Genomic DNA, 20232 nt, shown 5'->3' on the forward strand with positions numbered 1-20232 from the left:
AACTACCGTGCGCAGTCGTGAATACGTCAAGCAGAAATTGAGAGAGCCAAAGATAAATTATTCGATCATGACATATCAACTTTGCATAAAACCAATACTAAAAAATATTGGAAAGTAATCAATCCTGAGCTTCCTTCATCTAGTCTGATAACAAAGCAAAAGATGGTGATTTTATTCAGCCGTCTGTGGTTACCACCGAACTCAACCTATTCTTTAGTTCCGTGTTTACTAATGAAACACCAGTTCCCACAGGTTTTATTGCTAGTAGTATAAACGCTGGCATGAATGACATCCTAATTACGCAGGAAGACATTGAGCAAGCTATTGATCGTTTGCGGAGTAATTGAGCTCCCCGATCCCATGACATATGTCCAAAATTGCTCAAGGTAATGAAACCAGTGATAGCTCGCATACTCGTTCCAATTTTTCAGCAATTCCTTGATACAAGATTTATGACACAAGAATTGTGGAAAATCGCACGCATTATACCTATATTTAAATCTCAAGATTCTTCTGTCCTTTTAAATGACAGGCCCATCTCATTAACGAGTATACCTTGCAAAATTCTGGAACACATATCATCAGCAATAATGAAGTACCGCAGTCAGCCGAACTTTTTTTTTTGGAAACCAACACGGATTCTTGTGTCGCCGTTCCTGCGAGTCACAGTTATTTGAACTATTAGCCGACCTGGACGACGCTATACACCATTTAATGAGAATTGATGCCGTATTCATCGACTTTGCCAAAGCGATCGACAAAGTTGCTCACAATCGTCTTATATTGAAACTTCGAAATATAACATAAACAGCAATGTCTTGAACTGGATTGTTAACTTTTTAACTAACAGACAGCAGTTCGCGTCTGCCAATGAATTTTGCTCCGCACTAACCCATGTAAAGTCTGGTGTGCCTCAAGGTTCGGTACTGGGGCCGATCCTCTTCCTTATTTACATTATTGCCATAAGCAGCACCCTCACTTCTACAATTAGGCTATGCGCGGACGACTATATTATTTACAGAAAGATTACTGACCCTCATGACACTAATGCTTTGCAATCAGAGCTTGACAATATCGCTAAGTAGTGCGAACAATGGCATATAGAAATGAACGTTTCGAAAACGAAACTTGTAACATTTACGTCGGCTAGAGACACTGAACCCATGTTTTATTCTATCAGTAACGTGGCCATTGAAAAAGTTCCGGCAATCAAATACGAAGGTGTCCACATTCTTCTGAAACACGTTGAATATATAACCACCAAATCCTTCAAAACCCTCTGTCTCATTAGGCGTAACTTGCACTCTGCAAATCAGGCGACCAAACTCTTAGCATACACAACTTTTGTCCGATCTCAACTAGAGTATGCCGGTTTCAACTGGAACTCGCATCAAGCTTATCTTGCCGATAAACTCTAAATCACTTCAAAATAAGGCTTCTGGGTTTATCACGAGGAAATACGCTCGCTACTCCAGCATCACATATATTAAAATCATCTCTAAATTTAAGCTCACTTGAAAAGCGAAGAATTGTCACCATGCTGTGTCACTTTCACAAGCTCTATCAAAATCCTTCACCATTCACAGAAGCTCATATCAAACCAGCATCGCATTTTCCCCCGATTGGACCACTGCCACAAAGTGAAACCGAAGATAGCTCACACCAAACTTATGCGTAATTCGCCATTGGTCCTTGCCATTTATCATTGGAATTAACTACCTGCAGGAATAGTTTTCGAAAATAATTAAGGTGCATTTGTGAACAAACTGAAGTGCTTACTCTGTGCTGGTCCCTAATAGATTATTATCAGAAGTGCATTCTTTTTTAAGTTGTCTCGAGAATTGCTGTGAACGTGTGTGCGTGTTCTCAAACAATTATTTTATCCAGATATGTTTCCTGTTTTCCTGAGCGCATGTTTATTTATGCTTTTCTGATTTTTCACTGTGTTATGCAATATGATCATTTTATAGGGTTTTTAACCCCCTATGTAATGCCCATAAAGGGCCCTTAGGCTATGTGAATAAATAAGCAGGGCCGTGAGAAATACCATTGTTGCACAACGGCATATTCGACGCGGGAAGTTTAAATTTCCGCGCCGAATGAGCGCAGAACCCGGCGGAAATCGATATGCTCGGTGCACAATGGTCGGTACTATTGGTTTCGGAGACGAATATACTTCGTTATATTCGCTGTCAGGACAACTTTACTTTCTTAAATTCACGTAATAAACATGGGTAATTTCATAAGCAATCATTTACTTCGTTATATGCCGTTTCGTTAAGCCGAAGTTCGAGCGTAGTGGTGTATCTTAGAATACCCATGGTAGCCCAAAGGATGTTTCAGTAGAGCATTTCCAGCGTTTTCTCGGCTGTTTCTACAGCATTATGAATGTGTTTCCATAGGTGATCTTACCTATTGCAATAGATATGATGCATGCTGACTGGCCTGTGCCAGCGAATTTGTTGGATATACGTTTTATAGTGCGAAAGCGCTTGGGCTTTTTGATCTCGGTGGTCAAAACATATCTGAAGTGCAGCTTACGAGAGGCATGCCGATAATGTTAACGTGCCCGTGTTTCGCTTTGACTTCATGGTGTTCGAGTACTAAGGTTATTCCTTGCTGTGGCAGTATGGCGCTTCGTCTGGCATTGATACATGGAATGTGCATTTCTTTTCCGGTGCTAAAGTGGAGTTTCATTTTTAGGAAAAGGGTCTTCAAGTGGGATAAGTGCCGCTTGAGTTTCCGTTTTGATGTCCTGTGTATCTCTGCCATAGTCTCATGGTCCAGCCCAAATGGTCAAGTCGTCCGCATGTTTTGTATAACAGATGCCAGTGCTTCTTTCAAGTTCTCGGGACACAATGGGCATGGTCACAATAAAATCAGGGGTTCAAGATTGAGCCCTGGGGTGTGCCTCGATTGATAAGGTACATTACGGGGGAAGGGGAGGTATTGCTGCTGCTGGGAAGTCGAACGGGTCTGGCTTCCATGAACCTTGGGATTCAGCCGAGTGTTCGTCGCCAAGGATTTATTCTTGCTTTCTTGAAGGGAGTCTGGTCCTGCTTGACATTGTCGAAACTGTTACGCATATCGGCAGGTAGGATGCAATCCAGAAGTATGTCTGAATGGGCAGATCAGTTCATATTGCTCAGTAGACCATAAAAGTTATGGTCATTTAGAGCAAACAGACAGGGCGGAATGTTGCTCCCCTCGTGCCCTTTAATCCTTTCTTGTTGGTGCTACGTAACCATCTTTTTTGTGTACGGTCTATTGAGCGAGTTAGGATGCTCTCCGGCAGCCCACTTCGAGAGTTTCGATTTACCAGCCTCCAAGACAACCGAAGGTTATTGTGAGTTCCCATGATGCGTCTGAATCCAAACCTTCAGAACACATCATGCATGGCTGTTCAGTATTTAGTGTAAGTAAGCAGTGTGTCAAACGTGTCCGGGGGGGGGGGGGGGTTCAGCGTCTGTCTTACTTGCCGAGCAGGCAAATAATTACTATGCTGCAGAACGCGTCGTGGTTCAACAGCTTTATCGTCTTTTATTAGCCGCTTAATAAATATGTGAACATACATAACAGCAAAGGCGCTAGATTCGCAGTTACTTGACTGCCTCTCAAATCTAATATGGTGCTCGATTTTAATCTCTCTTATATCGAGCACCAGATATTCTTGTGGTCTACGCAACAGCACTAATAGTAAAGTGCGCAGTGGTGCCAATAAAGTGCAGAGTATGAACCACCTTCCAGGTTTTTGATGGCTGACGGGTTAAAGTGTAGCGCAAGAACTTTCAGATTCAGCAGCTGTCAATGCCGTGGTGTGGCATGTTATGAAGCTGGTGATGCGGTAATCGGACTCGGCACTCATCCGGAAGACCTTGCTGTCGTCAGTTTTGCGCGCTTTGATATGGCGATTCTTCCTCCAAAGGTAACACCATTTCATTTCTATTTTGAGATCGAGCGCTTTGCTGAATAGTACTTGTCAACAGTGAGGTGTTCGTTGATTTAAATAGCGCTATCCTTAATTCCAGGGAGACCTATTTCAGCCGTACGCAACGCGGCTTACGAGCTTTTCGAAGGAATTCATTTTTCTTGTCATGCGAGCAAAAACGACCAATGAAGCTCTCCTGATAGTGACAACGGTAACTGCGTCGATGTCGGGCGATGAAAGAAGAGGGCATTCAATAACTTCAGCAATTCTTTTCCAGGTGACAGCGCAATCCTAGGCCTGCGTACGTTATTGAGCCTGCTCTATTGCTCCATGTCTGCAATTATACTGGCTGGCACTCCATTTTCGGCCCTCAAATTTTTGTAGCGATCTACCATTCAATCGACAGTCGTCCGCACTTCATCGTATTGGTCTCTCATGTAATGCACTGCTAGCCAGGGACGTAAGGTTACGAAGACCCTGGTCAAGTTGTTTTGCAATTTTTCAAGCAAGGACATCAAGAAGATCATTAGTTTATCACTAAGCAGTTATTCAACTTTCTGAAATTCTTTAGCCAGTTCATAATTGGTAGGCATATTGTAATGCAGGCAGTAACTCAAGGAAACACTAGAGAACAGCAGCCACAGGTCGATGCGCACATTGGGACGAAAATAAAAGTAAAGAAGAAACCTGCAGTGGAAAAGGTAGATATTTAGAAGTCGTCCTTATTCCTGCAAATGCAGCTCAGAAGGGGACCGAGCACCTTGCTCTTTTTATGTCCCCTTGAAGCCAGGCAGCGCGGGCTCAGTGGTGCTTAGAGTCAGAGGCGTGGTAAGGTAGCACGTGCAGGCAGGGGCGCAACTGAGCGCGTGGTAGTTGTGGAAAAATAAAGGAAGAAGCGAAGAAAGCTGCGCTTTAAAAGAATGATGGCCGCGGTCTGCGTGCTTTGCTCGAAATAACGTCAAAGCGCGTACGAGTTGTGTTACGTCAGCACACGGCATAGACGTTAATGTCGGCCTCGTAGCCGTGGGCCATTTTAGCTACGCGTTCCTTTCGGCCCCTTCCGCTCTCTTTTTACGTGCTCAGACGCTAAGGGAAATGTGGTGATTTCGCATTTCTCGGTAGCCCGCCTTCCAGAGGTCGGAGCGACGCACAGACAGCGTGGCTGCAAAGCGACGATGAAGCAAAGTGGATGCACCGTTGCACTCCGCTTAATCGGCTCAAAAGCGGAGCGGGGTCAGCGTGCTACGTGCCGCTGCTGACATGCACGTGGACTGGCGTTCCCGCTGAGCGGTTCTGTGCAAATCGTTACGATATATCGCCACGAGTGGGGCGTACCACAAAAGGTCAGGAAGAATTATCTACTAGAACAATAGCGTAAATTTTGTTACATACTGCGGGCGATTGTATTGGCAAATACGGCGTGACGAGTTTGGGCTCGTGAATGCATGACTAAAATTTTTAAGCAAGATAAATTTATTCGGAGTGTTTTACGGGGGTATTGTAAATATGCGCACCGTTTCATTCGATAAACAGGTCTCGTTCGCAAAAACACAACATTACCGATTGGGCAGACACCTATTGTTTGCCACCGTGGGCTATGTGCAGCGTTCGCAGTTGTTATCAAACCTGGCTACTATTCGGTGCCCTTCTACATGAACGTTAGAACACCACACATATGCTGTCTCACGTAGTTTTTGCAAGTGTTCACCTAATCGGCAAAACGTAAGGCACCCGAAAAAGCGTTTGTAAGATTCAATAATTAAAGAACTCGTCCTACTACAAGGTTACCATGCGTAAGTCACTGCATATGACACTGCTTATGGAGGACAGACTAATCATATTATTCAGCCGTTTTCAAGAATGCTCTCGACCCTATCGCGTTAGCGGAAAATGATGATGTTGCTTGAGCTCGCAAGAATGGTATTGCAAAAACCGAAACGTTTCCACCCTTCCTGCGCTCATATGGCATCCATTTATGCGCGAACATCTTTGCTGGCTAATAGAAAACGGTATCGCCGCCGTGTCAATTCAAGCACGTGTGTTTCGTTCTTCAAGTCAGGATGGCACGTACCTCGCAAGGGCCGTTCGACTCCACCTGCTTATTAAAGTGCCTGGTACAGTGCGAGTCATCACATCCTTGTTCTTTGTAATAAAAAAATAAATAAGAATATAATTATCTCTAAAACATAGAAACCTGTCAATGTGGGGCCGCAATACGTTCAATGGTTTCTTTATTAAAGTGTAACATATTGGACGATGTAAGTAAATTGCTAGTTGTGCCCGAAGGTCGAAGCACTGGCTGTTATCGCAACGTCTAACGTTCCAGTTGAACTCCTAGGAAGGTGACCTAACAATACGCGGGTGTGCCAAATTTCTCGCGCCGTAAAATATATATCAGGCCATGTAGGCGCTGTAATGAGGTCGCACAGAAGGCGCCAATGCGCTTCCCGTTTTTAAAGAAAATTAAATTATGGAGTTTTACGTGCCAAAAACCACTTTCTGATTATGAGGCACGCCGTAGTGGAGCACTCCGGAAATTTCGACCACCTGGGGTTGGTTTACGTGCACCTAAATCTAAGTACATGTGTGTTTTCGCATTTCGGCCTCATCGAAATGCGGCCGCCGTGGCTGGGATTCAATCCCGCGACTTCGTGCTCAGCAGCGCAACACCATAGCCATTGAGCAACCACGGCGGGTCGCTGCCCGTAAATAGCCACGCCAGTAAAGTTACCGCTTTCAAATTTTACAAAGCATATTGCCTTGCACTTCTATTATTTATTTTATTGCAGAAGATTTAGGATAAAGGTTATGCATTGTGTATGTTATGTTTTATAGGATTTGTCTTCGGGCTACCATTATCGAAATTCACCGGAATGTTTACGTCAAGAACGTATACCATTTAGTTTCAGCAACCTTGGCGGTGAAATAGTGCAGAAATCTACCTTTAAAAAAATGCATGCATACGCATATAGCATTGTTGTGACCTAAGGTGGCTTATGGGCAAGGAATCCACCAAGCCGTCGACTGCTACGTCAGGTTGTAGGAATGAAAGAAAAAGGGTTTATTAGATTAGTTACACGGCTCCAGTTGCGGAAGCCCACTCCATGCAGGAGCAAGCTAAAAGTCCTTGTTCACATCAGGACCTTCTGTGCCACTGCTCGAAAAGGCCTTTTGGGGCCCCGTGAAGAATCAGTGTCCACGCTGCGTTGACCTCTGGATAAACTCTGATGGATGGGTGGTGGTTTGCTTCGTGGCTACCGTCTAACTGCGAATCCCAGGCCGCCGTCGTTGTTTGGTAGCAATGGATGGGGTCCCCGTTTTATCCTTAGCTAATGCTGCGAGGTAATAGTGAGGTAGTGGTCTTCCACGCTGCCAGGTAGTGGTCAACGTTCACGCTGCGTTGACGTTTGGATAGGCGCTGATGGATTGGCGGGTGTTGGCCTTGTGGCAAACGTGTGGCAAATCACTTTGTGGTGTAGAGACACAACAGCATGCATAAACCTAAATATATACGGGGCGCCACGGCGACTCCCAGGCCGAAAGTGAAAATGTGTTTGGAATTTCCACAGAAGTGGCTATCGCAATAAAGTATAGCTGTAGTATAGCAACTCACATCAGAGTTTCCAAATAAGCACATACGCTCTTTATATATGGGGGCCCTGTGCACCATCTTAGAACAACCACGTTTAAATTCCACAGGTGCCTAAAACTGGGGACCCTAAAACGTAGAACTATTGCAATATGCTTTTAGTCCAATCTCTTGACGTCAAATTTACGTAACCACCGACGCAAGGATTGGGTGGTAACCCCAAAGCCCAGTCAAACGCGTTTCTCGCCTATAGGGTGTCACCTTCTTTTGCTTTCAAAGCGAATAACATTACGTACTCTGAGCAGTTTTTTTTTTATCTAATTGGCTGAGAAGATGCGATGAGTGCGCTCAAAAGGAGAGGGTCACGATGGGGCCGAGCAAGAGCAGGGAAAGTACGTAACCCGCTGAAGATAGTGATATCGGCGACTGCGATTGGTCCGCTTCCCCTTACTGAGCTTGTCGTGGCTGGTGGAAAATCCCGGCGGCCTGTAACGGCAAATTAGCGATGTAGCTAAAACGGATCCTCAACAAAGTAGAGCTAGCAGAGCAACGTCGTACACGTGCCGAACGGTCCCGATTACGTTATTCGACGTTACGATTACGATTACGTTAAATATTTTATTATGAATAAATCCATGCTCCCCGGCAGCTCCGAGTTGCCACTTCCACAGCAACCGGTGGTCCATCATCTATTTATTTCGGAATAGGACAGCCTCCGGCTAGTCAGAAAAAAATTCAGTTTTGTTCGGCATATTAATGCGTCTTTAATGCGCACACGTCACTTTGACGCTGTGAGTTCCTGCGGTTTTGTGACATCGCGTGACAGACAGGCAATGTGCGCGATGGCTGAAAAAGTTTCAGCAATAAGCAATTGGTCAAAGAATGCCTTTTTCGCTAATGGCCAAAAATTATTCAATGAGAAATTAATTTTTCTTTCGTTCGGTCAAACTTTGCATAATCAGTGAGCACATATCATATCAGATATGATATATCTATATATATATATATATATATATATGATCAATAAAGGGAAAATCAGACATCCACCCGTTCGTAGCAATTGCTACAAAGGAAACCCATACGGATTCCTCGAAAGCAAGGCCTCATAGTTGAAGAAAAATTCGTCCTGGTCCGGGACTCAAACCCGGGACCACCGTCCCGGGTTCGAGTAGAACTAATACGTCAAACTCTTGCCTTTGCTTTGTGTTGTCGACAAATTCGACTTCGCCCTGCCATCTGCTAGCTGCCTGGTTAGCTGAGATGGTAGAGCGGCTGCCCCGGAAAGGCGGTGGTCCCGGGTTCGAGTCCCGGACCAGGACGAATTTTTCCTCAACTATGAGGCCTTTCTTTCGAGGAATCCGTATGGGTTTCCTTTGTAGCAATTGCTACGAACGGGTGGATGTCTGATTTTCCCTTTATTCATTACTTCTCCCCACCTTGCGGGTTTCCGCAGAACTACTACGTCAATATATATGATATATCATATGATATATATGATATGATGATTCGCGGTTTTCGTGACTTCGCGTGATAGACAGGCGCAGTGGGTGGTGGGTCCAAAATTTATTGACCAATAGTGAAGGGCAGATTCTTGCAAAATTAAAATAGAAAAGTTTGGGATAGCTTTATTTTATAGAGCCCTAGGTATGTAACGAGAAATATTCGTAATACCGAGGTGCAGTACCCATCTAAATGAAAGTGCTGGCTTGAGGCATCAGGAGTATTTCTTGGCCCGTTGTACAGATTCCCTGAGTGATGGTATTTGTCGCCGCAGAGGCATCAGAAACTATAAGACAGACGCCGTGAAGATGTCCAGATTAATTGAAACCCCATTTCGTGTTTTCGCCGCGCCGAAAGCTCAGCACAGGAGTCTTGTTAAGCGAAGCTTTCTTTGAAAGCCTTACCTGTCTCTTCTGACCGTGGCTATTGTCACTGTCTTGCCGAATTGGTAGTTCATCGTGGGCTCAGCAAAACTATTACATGAGATCGAAACTCTGTTTCCCTACACAGCTGCCTGATACTCTAACAACGAGGTTACCATAGGCTAACCGCCCTACCTTCCCGTTTTCGTCTCTTTCTCCAGTATTCGCTTCACAACGGCTTCGTTCTATATAGATTGCAACGTGTGTATTAGATCTGCATAATTCCTTTTTCATCTTCGGCTTCCTTGAGAATACAGCCTGTGCGTCCAGAAAGCTTCGCTGTGATCTCACGCTAAGCAGCTAAACGCCACAGGCACTAGGCCATCTCGATGGGTTGAGCCCTGTTGCACAATTAAACACTATAATAAGGCAGTCACTAATCCCAGTTACATGGAAGAACACGTTCGCATATACATGCTTTGCGTGAATTGTCAACGCTATTTCGCTGCTTCATTTAGCACCCAAACCATTCCTCTCCTTATCGCTCAACAATGATTTGCTAAAGTAATTTAAGAAATTTTCCCTCTCTTCAACTAAGACTCACTGCATCTTTTCGACATGAATATATACCTCTATGTTTGCATCTGAAATGCAAGGTGGGATAGTCGGGTCGATCAATAAGTTTTTAGGAAGCTGACAGCGTTAAGTTCGAGCAATATAGCGCCAGTGTGGCAATGCGGATTGTGCAGCTGCTGCAGATTTCAAAGTGTATTTTGATTCAGTGTCAGTGAGCATATACCTTATTAAAGAACAGTTAAAGTTACATGCCCGGGAATCTACTCCTAGAGTGCTGTGACTTCTATCCAGTGTAGTCTTAGGGCCAGACAATGAAATCTTCCTTACCTCAGTAAGGAAGCCTTCATTGCAGTGAGGCTACCTTATGTCACTCTGAAAGGTTCCTTACTGAGGCGCCCTCGGTGAAGGCTTCCTTGGTGCTTCCTTGGTACTTCCTCAGCATAAGAAGCCAAACAATGAAACCTTCCTTACCTCACTAAGGAAGCCTTCATTGGGGTGAGGCTACCTTATGTCACTCTGAAAGCTTCCTTACTGAGGGGCCCTCGGTGAAGGCTTCCTTGGTGCTTCCTCAGCATAAGGTAGCTCCAAAGCTACCTTCATGCGTCCTTACGCCGCTCCTGGCCCTGAACGAGCGCTTCACCTCACTGCTTAACCACATGGCATTCGCTTGCGCATGCGCACTGTCGCCCACCTGCGGAGAAGCGCGAGCACGGTACGTCTTGCAAGGCATGTTCGTTTCAGTCACGCGTGCGGCATGCAAGCATTGCTAGGCGTTGCTAGGCGTTGCAAGACGCCGGCGTGCCAGCGTTGCTGGAGCACATCAAGTTTTTCACTGTAATGCGCAACTTTTTTTTAACTTTAGTAAACGAAACTAGAAGAAAGCGTCCACGCTTCTCTATATTAGCTATTCAATTTAAAGATTGTGTGACGATACAACATTTTTTAATAGAATAATGGTGTTCGCGGAAAGATTTGAAGAGATAATCTCGAACCCAGGCACGCGGCAACCGCTCCTTAGGTGAGGACGGGTGAAGGGAGCTTTCAGAGTATGCTTGCTTCCTCCATCGGTCCTTCGCTGTAAGGAGGCCTCACGTAAGGTTAGGAAGCGCTCGAAGGAAAGGAACTAGGGGTGTGCGAATATTCGGAATTTCGAATACGAATCGAATATTTTCCATATTCGAAGCGTATTCCATTCGAGAAATGCATGTTCGGAAATTCACGAATATCCGAGGACGGCCGAATAACGGTGGAAACGGCGAATATTCGGATAGACTGCGAATAATTGAGCAATTAACCAATTGTATGCTTGCTCCGCATTCTCCTAAGAACATGTTTATTAACTGAGAATTTCGCATGATCCGCTCATTATCTGTATGCTCTGTTTCAGTCTATCTGCTTCAGGCATTTGAGACATGATCAGTTTCGGTTTCTTTTTCACCAAGCTTTATAATTCCAATTATTTTGGAATGCCCCATTGCCTTGAAGGTTGCAAAGGCAACTCAGGGTTGCCTTTGCAACCCTGAGTTGCCATTATCTGTATGCTCTGTTTCAGTCTATCTGCTTCAGGCATTTGAGACATGATTAGTTTCGGTTTCTTTTTCACCAAGCTTTATAATTCCAATTATTTTTGGAATGCCCCATTGCCTTGAAGGTTGCAAAGGCAACTCAGGGTTTGCTAACATTGATTCAAAATGTATCAAGGCTCTTTGTGCGGAGTGGAAATTTGATGAAGTGGCCAGCCTAGGCATGTTTCTTGATCCGCGCTTTATGGCCACAGTTCATCAGGCATCTGTTCACATGATCTGGCTGAAAAACCTTGTGACAAGGGAGCTCCAGGAAGCCGTCGTGGAACACCGTGGGGACACCGCCATGCCATCGTCGACTTCGTGTCCACTGGTGGCATCGAGTGTATGGAATGCTTTTGACGATCTAGTGATGAACAAAGAGAAGACACATTTGGCATCTGCCCCTGAGGGGGAAGTTACAGACTACGCGCAAAAGCCTCTTCTGGAAAGGGGCATGAATCCTTGTGAGTGGTGGCAGTCCATTGGCCGCTTCAGGTACCCGCTTTTAAGTGCACTCGCCCGGAAGTACTTGGCGATCCCTGCCACTTCAGTTCCTAGTGAGTCTTTTCTACCGGTAGAAATGTGACAGTGCATAGAGAGCGTTTACTTTCTGGCCATATTGAGCAGTTAATTTTCCTTCACTACAATCTGTAACAAGCGTTTTACCTGACTGAGGGCATTACCTGAGTCCATTATCTATAATTGAGTACCTCTTTAATTTGAAGCAACCTTGTAGAATGCAATCTTATTTTTAAAAGGGTAATAAAGCTATTGTTACCTCTCTTGCAATTTTTTAATACTACACATGTATTCGATATTCGATTCGATATTCGAAGAGAGTTCTTCGCCTTATTCGTATTCGATTCGTAATCGAAAATTTCAATATTCGCACACACCTAAAAGGAACGTTTTATTGTTTGGACCAAGCTACCTTCATGCGTCCTTACGCCGCTCCTGGCCCTGAACGAGCGCTTCGCCTCACTGCTTAACCACGTGACGTTTGCTTGCGCGTGCGTGCTGTCGCCCACCTTCGGAGAAGCGCGAGCACGGTACGTTTTGCCAGGCACGTTCGTTTCTGTCACGCGTGCGGCATGGAAGCGTTGCTAGGCGTTGCACGACGCCGGCGTACCAGCGTTGCTTGATCACATCAAGTTTTGCACCGTAATACGCTACTTCTTTAGGTTTAATAAACAAAACTAGAAAATAGCGTCCACGCTTCTCTATATTAGCTCATCAACTTAAAGATTGTGTGACGATACAACCTTTTTTATTGAATAGTGGTGTTCTGGTGTTCGCCTAAAGCTTTTAAGAGATAATCTCGAACCCAGGCATGGCGGCAACCGCTCCTTACGTGAGGACGGGTGAAGGGAGCTTTCAGAGTATGCTTGCTTCCTCCATCGGTCCTTCGCTGTAAGGAGGCCTCACGTAAGGTTAGGAAGCGCTCGAAGGAAAGGAACGTTTCATTGTTTGGGCCTTATTCCGGGTGATTAGAAAAAAAAAAAAAACATGTCAACCAAAGTCGACGCAAAGGAAGACATGGTCTACGTAATAAGTGAGCACATTTATATACAGTGTCCCAACTAACATGCACCAAACTTAAAAAAAAGCAGATGCCACGTAGCTGTACAGAACTAAATTAATGTTCTTTGCCATCACTTGGAGATATTCAATTTATTTTTCGCATTCACCCTACTCGTACAATTTTTTAAATTATTTATTCAGCTTCTGAAATATTATAATTAGATGAAAAGTGTCAATGAGAAAATTGTAGAGCAACATGAAAAACTCCCGATGCAGCTTTCTGTTACTCAGTACGTCCTACATAAAGGTACTTTTCCGAGCGTGAAAGAAGTCCGCCAACGCCCACAAGGTGCCTCGATCGTCGAGTTGTTTTACAGTGATCTACGTTTGTGCTGGTAAAGCAAAAGCGATTTTTTTTTGCTTTTACGTGTGTGCATCTATTCCTGCTCCGTGTTTCACGCCCCCCGCCCACTCAGCCCCCATTGTGATAACGCCGCACGCAAGAGCAAGTTGATTTCCATAGCAGAAGAAATGCTGATTCTTCGCACCCTTAATCACGTTCTTTTGGGCAAAGCAAGCACGTACCACCGCCTTTGCATATTCCCCACCGACTTCTTTGTGTCCGACAGAGTGACGGCATGCTGCAGACGCTGCGATTGCAAAATCCTAATGCAAGCCCGATCTTCAGAAAAAGCAACAAAGCGTGATTTAGGCGCTGATAGTAGCGGCATCAGGCAAGGACGTGACGCTTTTATCTAGACGTTCGTCTACATATATAACGCCAACAAAGCGATCCAATTCTTCACTGCCAGTGTTTCTCGCTTGTGTTCTAGTCACCTCCAAGCAGGAGGATGCAAATACTACGTAACTTCGTTGTCGGCGTGGTCCTCATCGGGGCCGCTTCGGCATTGATTAGGTGAGACGCTGGTGCTGGCATGCGCAGCTTGATGCATATCTTCGTTTTACTTCTGTACGACTGTCAAACAGGAGGACGCTGTTTTTTCGTTTTTTCTGCGCAAGCTTTAACTGCGCCTCTATGCGGCCTAATACCGGTAATATACCCAGACATCTTTTACTGGTTCTATTAAAGATAACTGGATTTATTTTGAAGATTTGTTGTTATTTTATACTGAGACATGAAATTTAAGATATAATACAAGTTTTCTCTGCTCGCACCTAACAAAAAGTATTTTAGCTCACATTTATATACCTTGTTCTATGCATCCATACTATAGCATCAAATGTAGTGGACCCAGACCTAGCTCCGAGAACTCTTGTACTCACTTGATCTTGTTCACCTGCTTAGCCACATTTTGTGCCTTTTTCGGGATACTGTCCTTATCGTGGACTGATTGTGCTTTCAGGGGCCTCTAAACTACTTCAGAAACTATGGAACTTGCTATATTGTTCCTGTGTTTGTGCACCTTAAAGCGAAGCTTTCTTTCGGGACCTTCTCAAAATGTTTCTGACTGTGCCTGCTGGCTGGGTGCTGCTGCTGTACTGCCGGATAGCTCACACTAAAAGAAAGTCAAAGTTCCGCCTTTAAAGCGCAGCATCAATTGCGATAGCAAATTAGTAGACAGTTATGCGAAATGAGCATAGTCGTTTTATCAACCATATAGATTTGCAAAGATTCGCTTACTAGCTAAACTAACCAACATGGCTGCACGTGCGCACAAGCAAACATTTAGTCAACTCAACTCGATGATCGCAGGAACTGGCTGTCAAAGCGTTAGGCAGAGGAAACGAAGCAGCAGCAGCGAGTGAATTGACCTTCTTCCTGCCTCTCGCTCGAACACGAACTAAACACAAAGCTTTCAGCCATCGTCGCACCTACTCTGTCGCCATCACATATCTTTTTCAAAATAGAGCCCGTTTGGCAACTTGAGTAGAACGCCCCGCCCCCTTGCTCCCGTGCTGCCGGTGCCTTGCGCTATCTTTTGTCGCGTCTGCATTTTCCTCTCTCTCCTTCCTTGCGCGTGCGAGATTGAGTCGTCTGCTGAGTCTCGCACGCTATCACTCGTCCATACAGCATGCGGCGCGCGGCGACGATGTTATCGACTTTGGTCGTTACGGCGATAGGGATGGCCAAATAATTTTTTATTGAATTAAGGATTAACCATTGATCGTTTCATGCTTTCATAGGATAATCGCTTTCGATGCAAGGCCTTTCATCGATTAATTGATTAATCGAAATTTTTGCCGGGCACTTCAAGTAGGTTGAAACACAGTTATCTACTGCAGTAGGAGCCTATTTTAATGTTTGAGAGGTGGAACCAAGTTATAATTACAAGTGTATAACGTTTGATAAAGAATAATCTCTCATTTGTTAAAGACTGAATGGATTTGGCATTAGTGACGTTTGAAAAGATAAACAACATGTGTCATAAAATGGCAATTAGAGTAGAATTAAGCAAGAGACATGGCACTTGTGAGTCCATGTGCTGCACAGTGAAACAAGAAATAAAAAAATTACAATAATGAAAGGTGAAGTCCAACTAAAATATGCAATAAATTGCAATATTCACAGGGGGAAATAACATTGCCGATTTAGGATTTTGAGCCACAGGCTCTTTTCCACCGAGGATGGAATATCAAATGGCTTTGTTGTTTGGGTGAAACCGACAACTTTGAAGGTCCACACAACCAGCATGCGAGAACAGACGCTCGGAAACTATAGGCTTCGTGGAATAGCCGTGAACTCCATCGCCGTGTGAAATGCATGCTCCAGACTGGCGCGAATGCTGTGCCACGTCTTTAGTAGACTGGGAGTGGCACTACGATCAACGACTTGGTTTCTAATGGAATGAAGTGCGATGACATTTCAAGCAGCCGGTTTCAAGCGGTGTAGTGGCGTGTGTGGGAAGAATGGGGAAGCTCTCGGCTCGGCATCACTCGGCACTAGCAAAAGCAGTCAACAGTCGCTCTACGACAGCCGCACAGTCACTGCTCGTGCTCCGACATTCCAGCGCTATTTCAAAATTTTGACGCCAGTCCTGCCAAACTAAAGAAAACGAATAATCGAACATGTCGTATCAATCAAGTCGATTAAACTAAAGGTGGACATCGATGACGATTATTCGTTTTGCGAAATGCTTTTAATGAATTAATCGTTCACCGATATTACCCACTCTAGACAGCGACGCTAGAAATGCACCTGGAGTGTCCATGAAATCGTTTTCGCAATAAAAGTTAATTGCGTGCCGAATACAGGGATCAAACCTCGGTTCGCAAGAACAGCATCCCGAAGCTCAAACCATTAGGCCAGAATCACTTTCCTTTCCTTTATTGTCTCACACATAACAGAGAACTCAGTTAGTGTTAACATATATTAGGAAACTGTACATAAGTTGTACACACAATAAAACTGTGGAGATTTGGAAAATCTTATTCGCAGCTAAACCTTCATCGTAGCAACGCCAAAGAGCTCTTTGAGATGATCATCGCGTGTTGACGACGACTACGATTTCCACGCCATAAGGAATACCAAAATTGAGGTTTGGCCATGAAATGGGCTGTTCATTTAAAATCAGTAAGTATAACTAAAGAAATACCAGCTAATGTAAGAGTTGTCAAGTCGTGTAGCACAGGTGTGCGATAGCTGATGCACACACGTTCCGTTGTGCAGAAGACGCAGCAAAAAAGCGTAGAAATTTACAGCGCTTGGTTAACCGCTTCAAGAAATCTTCGCGTCTCAACATTCCAAAATACGCGTTTGATTTCCTTAATTTTCTTTCTATGTATCTATCTACACCCTCTGGCAATAGCGGCGTAATTGCTGCATCAGGTTTATTTCACGCTATCTTGTAGTATTTAGCTTTTGCCACAAAGATACAGCTTAATGGGCCACCCAGTAAGACTATAGTTGCTAAGGTATTCTCAATTCAACTAAGCCCTTATGTAAACGCACAAATCGCATAAATACGAAGATTGTGGTCAAGTGGCGATGAGATTACTGAAACAAACCAGAACGCTTCCTTTACCTTCCCCCAGCAAGAAATGTGTGGGAAGTATTCGGGAGTACGGTAAGAAAGCTCCGAAAAGTAATCTGTAAGAAAAAAGTGGCCAAAGTTGACGTAACATATGAAACGACGGCATTCTAAGGAGACACTGAGCTCACGGGTTGGTTTGCGGCAACCATTGCTGACCAGTTATGGGAACCGGAAGCGTAATTACTGGCAAATCTTGGGCTCGAGCAGCATACAGAAAGGTCTGCTCGTGAACCTCCAATATTACGCGGCTCTCAATGCCCATATTATGTAAAAAAAATCGTGAACCATTCCACTCGGTGAAGGTGGATGACCAGCGAAGCTGTGTACAGCACACGACAAAGAGGTGGCGCAGAATTCGGAACAAAGGTACGAACACATTTATTTTCTTGATTGGTGGTCATAGTGACGAAAGGCACGCCCACACATACATTTTTTTGTACATACGCGTTCATTCGTGTTATATATTCCTTACATGCTTTCGTATTTTCATTTCACGATATATTGAGGCAAGGAATCTGAGATCGAAATCGCCGCGCCGACTGGCAGTGAGCCACTGCCGTCAGCGCCTTCGCAGAGGGAAGGGCAGTATGGCAACGCTGGCGTGAGTGGCAATGGAGCCAGCTGTGGAGGAAGACGCCGACGAACGCGCGAGCAGTGGCACGAGCCACTGCTGAGGATGATAGTTTTTTGCTCATGCAGATTTGTTAAGGGATACGAAAAACCTCTAGTCATAAACAGGTTCGCTGTGAAAATAAAGAAAAAAAATTCCTAAGCAACGGGACGTCGCAAATCACTCCCAAGTTCGGTGGCAATACCAGCACAATTGCAGGCGGGAATGGACACGTTACTCAGTTGGCGCCTCGATTAATCTGCACTCTAAGAAATAAATGCTAACGTGCATGCTCATTTTAAAGAGGCTGCGCTGGAGAGAGCGCGCGGGCCAGGCTGCTGTGATAAGCACGAGTATTCCAGAATCACACTATTGCATTTCCTTGTGTTTAATTCCTACGAACAAGATAACGAGAATGTCCATTTTAGGCTGGTCACCGAAAGGGGCGCAACTCCCGCCAGACTTGGAGGAAGGGCGGTAAAAATATGAAAATGCAACTTATGAAGAAGGGAAAAGCAAAGACCAAGACGACTTATGAAAGCAAGAGATGAAACAATGAACAATCATAAATGAAATTCTGCGATTTCGCTTATTATTATTATTATTATTATTATTATTATTATTATTATTATTATTATTATTATTATTATTATTATTATTATTATACCACACTCGATAATAAGTCACGTCTCAGTCGTGGGCCAGGAATAACTTTGACCACCCAGGGATCCTACTCGTGCACCCAAAGAACGGTGCACGATAGCTTGTCACAGCGTTCTGAAATTACCACTGCATTGCGTGAGCCAATTAAATTCTATGCCTGCAAATTTCCTAACCAGGTCATATCACTTGACCATCCGGCGTGCTCGAGGCGTTTCCCTCCCCTATCAGAAAATCCTATAGGCCCTGTTTCATAAATCTGCTTGTTCTATAATGTCTGAACAAACAGGGGGATTATGCAAACGGACACATAGAATTTTCCGATAAAGTTACCTTGTCACCCATTCTGTAAGTCTAATAGCACGCCAATAGCACGCCAAATCCTGGCAAGTAGGAAACGTCTGGTTCGTAAGATTGTTCCTGCCAAAAGAAAAATCTGGGGACTCGACCCTCAACTGGGACCGCTTCCAGACAAAAGAACAGCTAAGGAATTTCCAGCCCGTAAATTGTGCATCGCCTATTCCCTGTACCTTGCACAACTCAAGAGCACCGAACACCTTCCACGGAGACGTGTTCCGTGATAACGCAGATCACTGCGACTGGGACGAAACTGCGACGAAACTGGGACTTTAGCGTGCTTTCATCGAGGAGCGTCGAGCTACATAGAAGGGGTGAAGTCAGCGACAGAAAATCGACTGCAGAGAACCATGTGAAAGTACATTCCCTTACAGGTCATTTTGGACAAGCATTTCCGTTACTAGCTCTTCATCTGTTTCCCTGTGCATAACATTTACATTTAACACTTGCGCAAGCATCGGAGAATGCTTTATTTGACACCGATCACCACATTAGCGTGGAAGAAACGAACGCGAAGCAATGAGAATCTCAGAATGACCGCTCCAGATTGTAAAAAAGAAGGTCTCTTCAGCAATACGGCGGCTCGTTACAATGTTTCAACGTAAATTGCACTTACATCGACAGCCGTAGTGGAATGGGTTTTGCCGGAATTCTTTTCTTCGCTTTATGGCAGAATGATGCCCTGGATGAGGAGGGGGCTTGACGATGATTAGGCCACGATAAGGGTGTAACTTCAATAAGAAGTAAAAATATACGAAAAAAACACGAGGGCAAGAAGCAGTGAAAAGAAAACACGCACTAAATAGCAAGTATGGTGTATAGAAAAAGTTTCACGCTTTATATTATAAGACATGACCAGATCTTAGCACCTATCTTGTACAATGTGTTACTTCTCGTCGTCTTTGTTGCGCAATATTTTTACTTCGCCAATATGAACCAACGCACTCAAGTAAACTTTTTGCTAAGCCGTAGCGGCCACGTACCACTTGCCCAACTAAGCTTACTTAGTCGCTTTCGCAGTCAATCTTAGGAGGGTGTTTTGTACCGGTGGAAATAATTCCATCACGAATTGTTGCATAATTGGCAGCTGCACAACACTCTGCAAGAGCAAAGCTGAATTCGGTGTTTTGTTGCACATAGGGTGTGCTAAAACTCAAACCTCTTCCAATCTGTTTGCAGTTAATCTCCGCCATTAGCCCTCTCCGACTAGTCAAAAACTTCTGGGCCCAGCCGACTTCGCCCTTCAGTGACGCGACGTCACGAACACCGCCCAAAGTACCCATGTGATATGCCGTATATACATGGATGAAGCATGTCTAGGCCAAGAAAACGTTTTTTTTTTCGATTCTACGCCGTTTTTGTCATTTGCCCTCCGCTATTGGTCGCTTTGGAGGAGGGTGGGGGGGGAGTCTGTCCCGACTGCGCCTGCCTGCTCCGCAATATCACAAAACCAAATCCCACATGTCAAGGTGACGTCTACACTTTAAATCTTCTTTAATATTCCGAAAGAAATTGAAATGTTTGCGGAAATGCCGGAGAGTTCCCCGTTCCGAACGTAATAGAGAATGGCTG

At 44.6% G+C, this 20232-nt stretch overlaps 2 protein-coding genes across 2 annotated transcripts in view; one reads left to right on the forward strand and one right to left on the reverse strand.

Annotated features, from left to right (window-relative positions):
- The window catches only part of LOC135904313 (monocarboxylate transporter 12-like), a 168368-nt gene that overhangs the window by 81486 nt on the left and 66650 nt on the right, over positions 1-20232 (reverse strand). The window lies entirely within an intron of this gene.
- The window catches only part of LOC135904315 (lysosomal aspartic protease-like), a 29481-nt gene continuing 23058 nt past the window's right edge, over positions 13810-20232 (forward strand). Inside the window, exon 1 of the mRNA XM_065434940.1 lies at positions 13810-13957. Within this exon, the coding sequence (XP_065291012.1) occupies positions 13893-13957 (65 nt within the window). The 5' untranslated portion in view covers positions 13810-13892. The remainder of the gene's footprint in view (positions 13958-20232) is intronic.

Source organism: Dermacentor albipictus, chromosome 2 (assembly GCF_038994185.2).
Source record: "Dermacentor albipictus isolate Rhodes 1998 colony chromosome 2, USDA_Dalb.pri_finalv2, whole genome shotgun sequence".
In the NCBI taxonomy this organism is placed as follows: Eukaryota; Metazoa; Arthropoda; class Arachnida; order Ixodida; family Ixodidae; genus Dermacentor; species Dermacentor albipictus.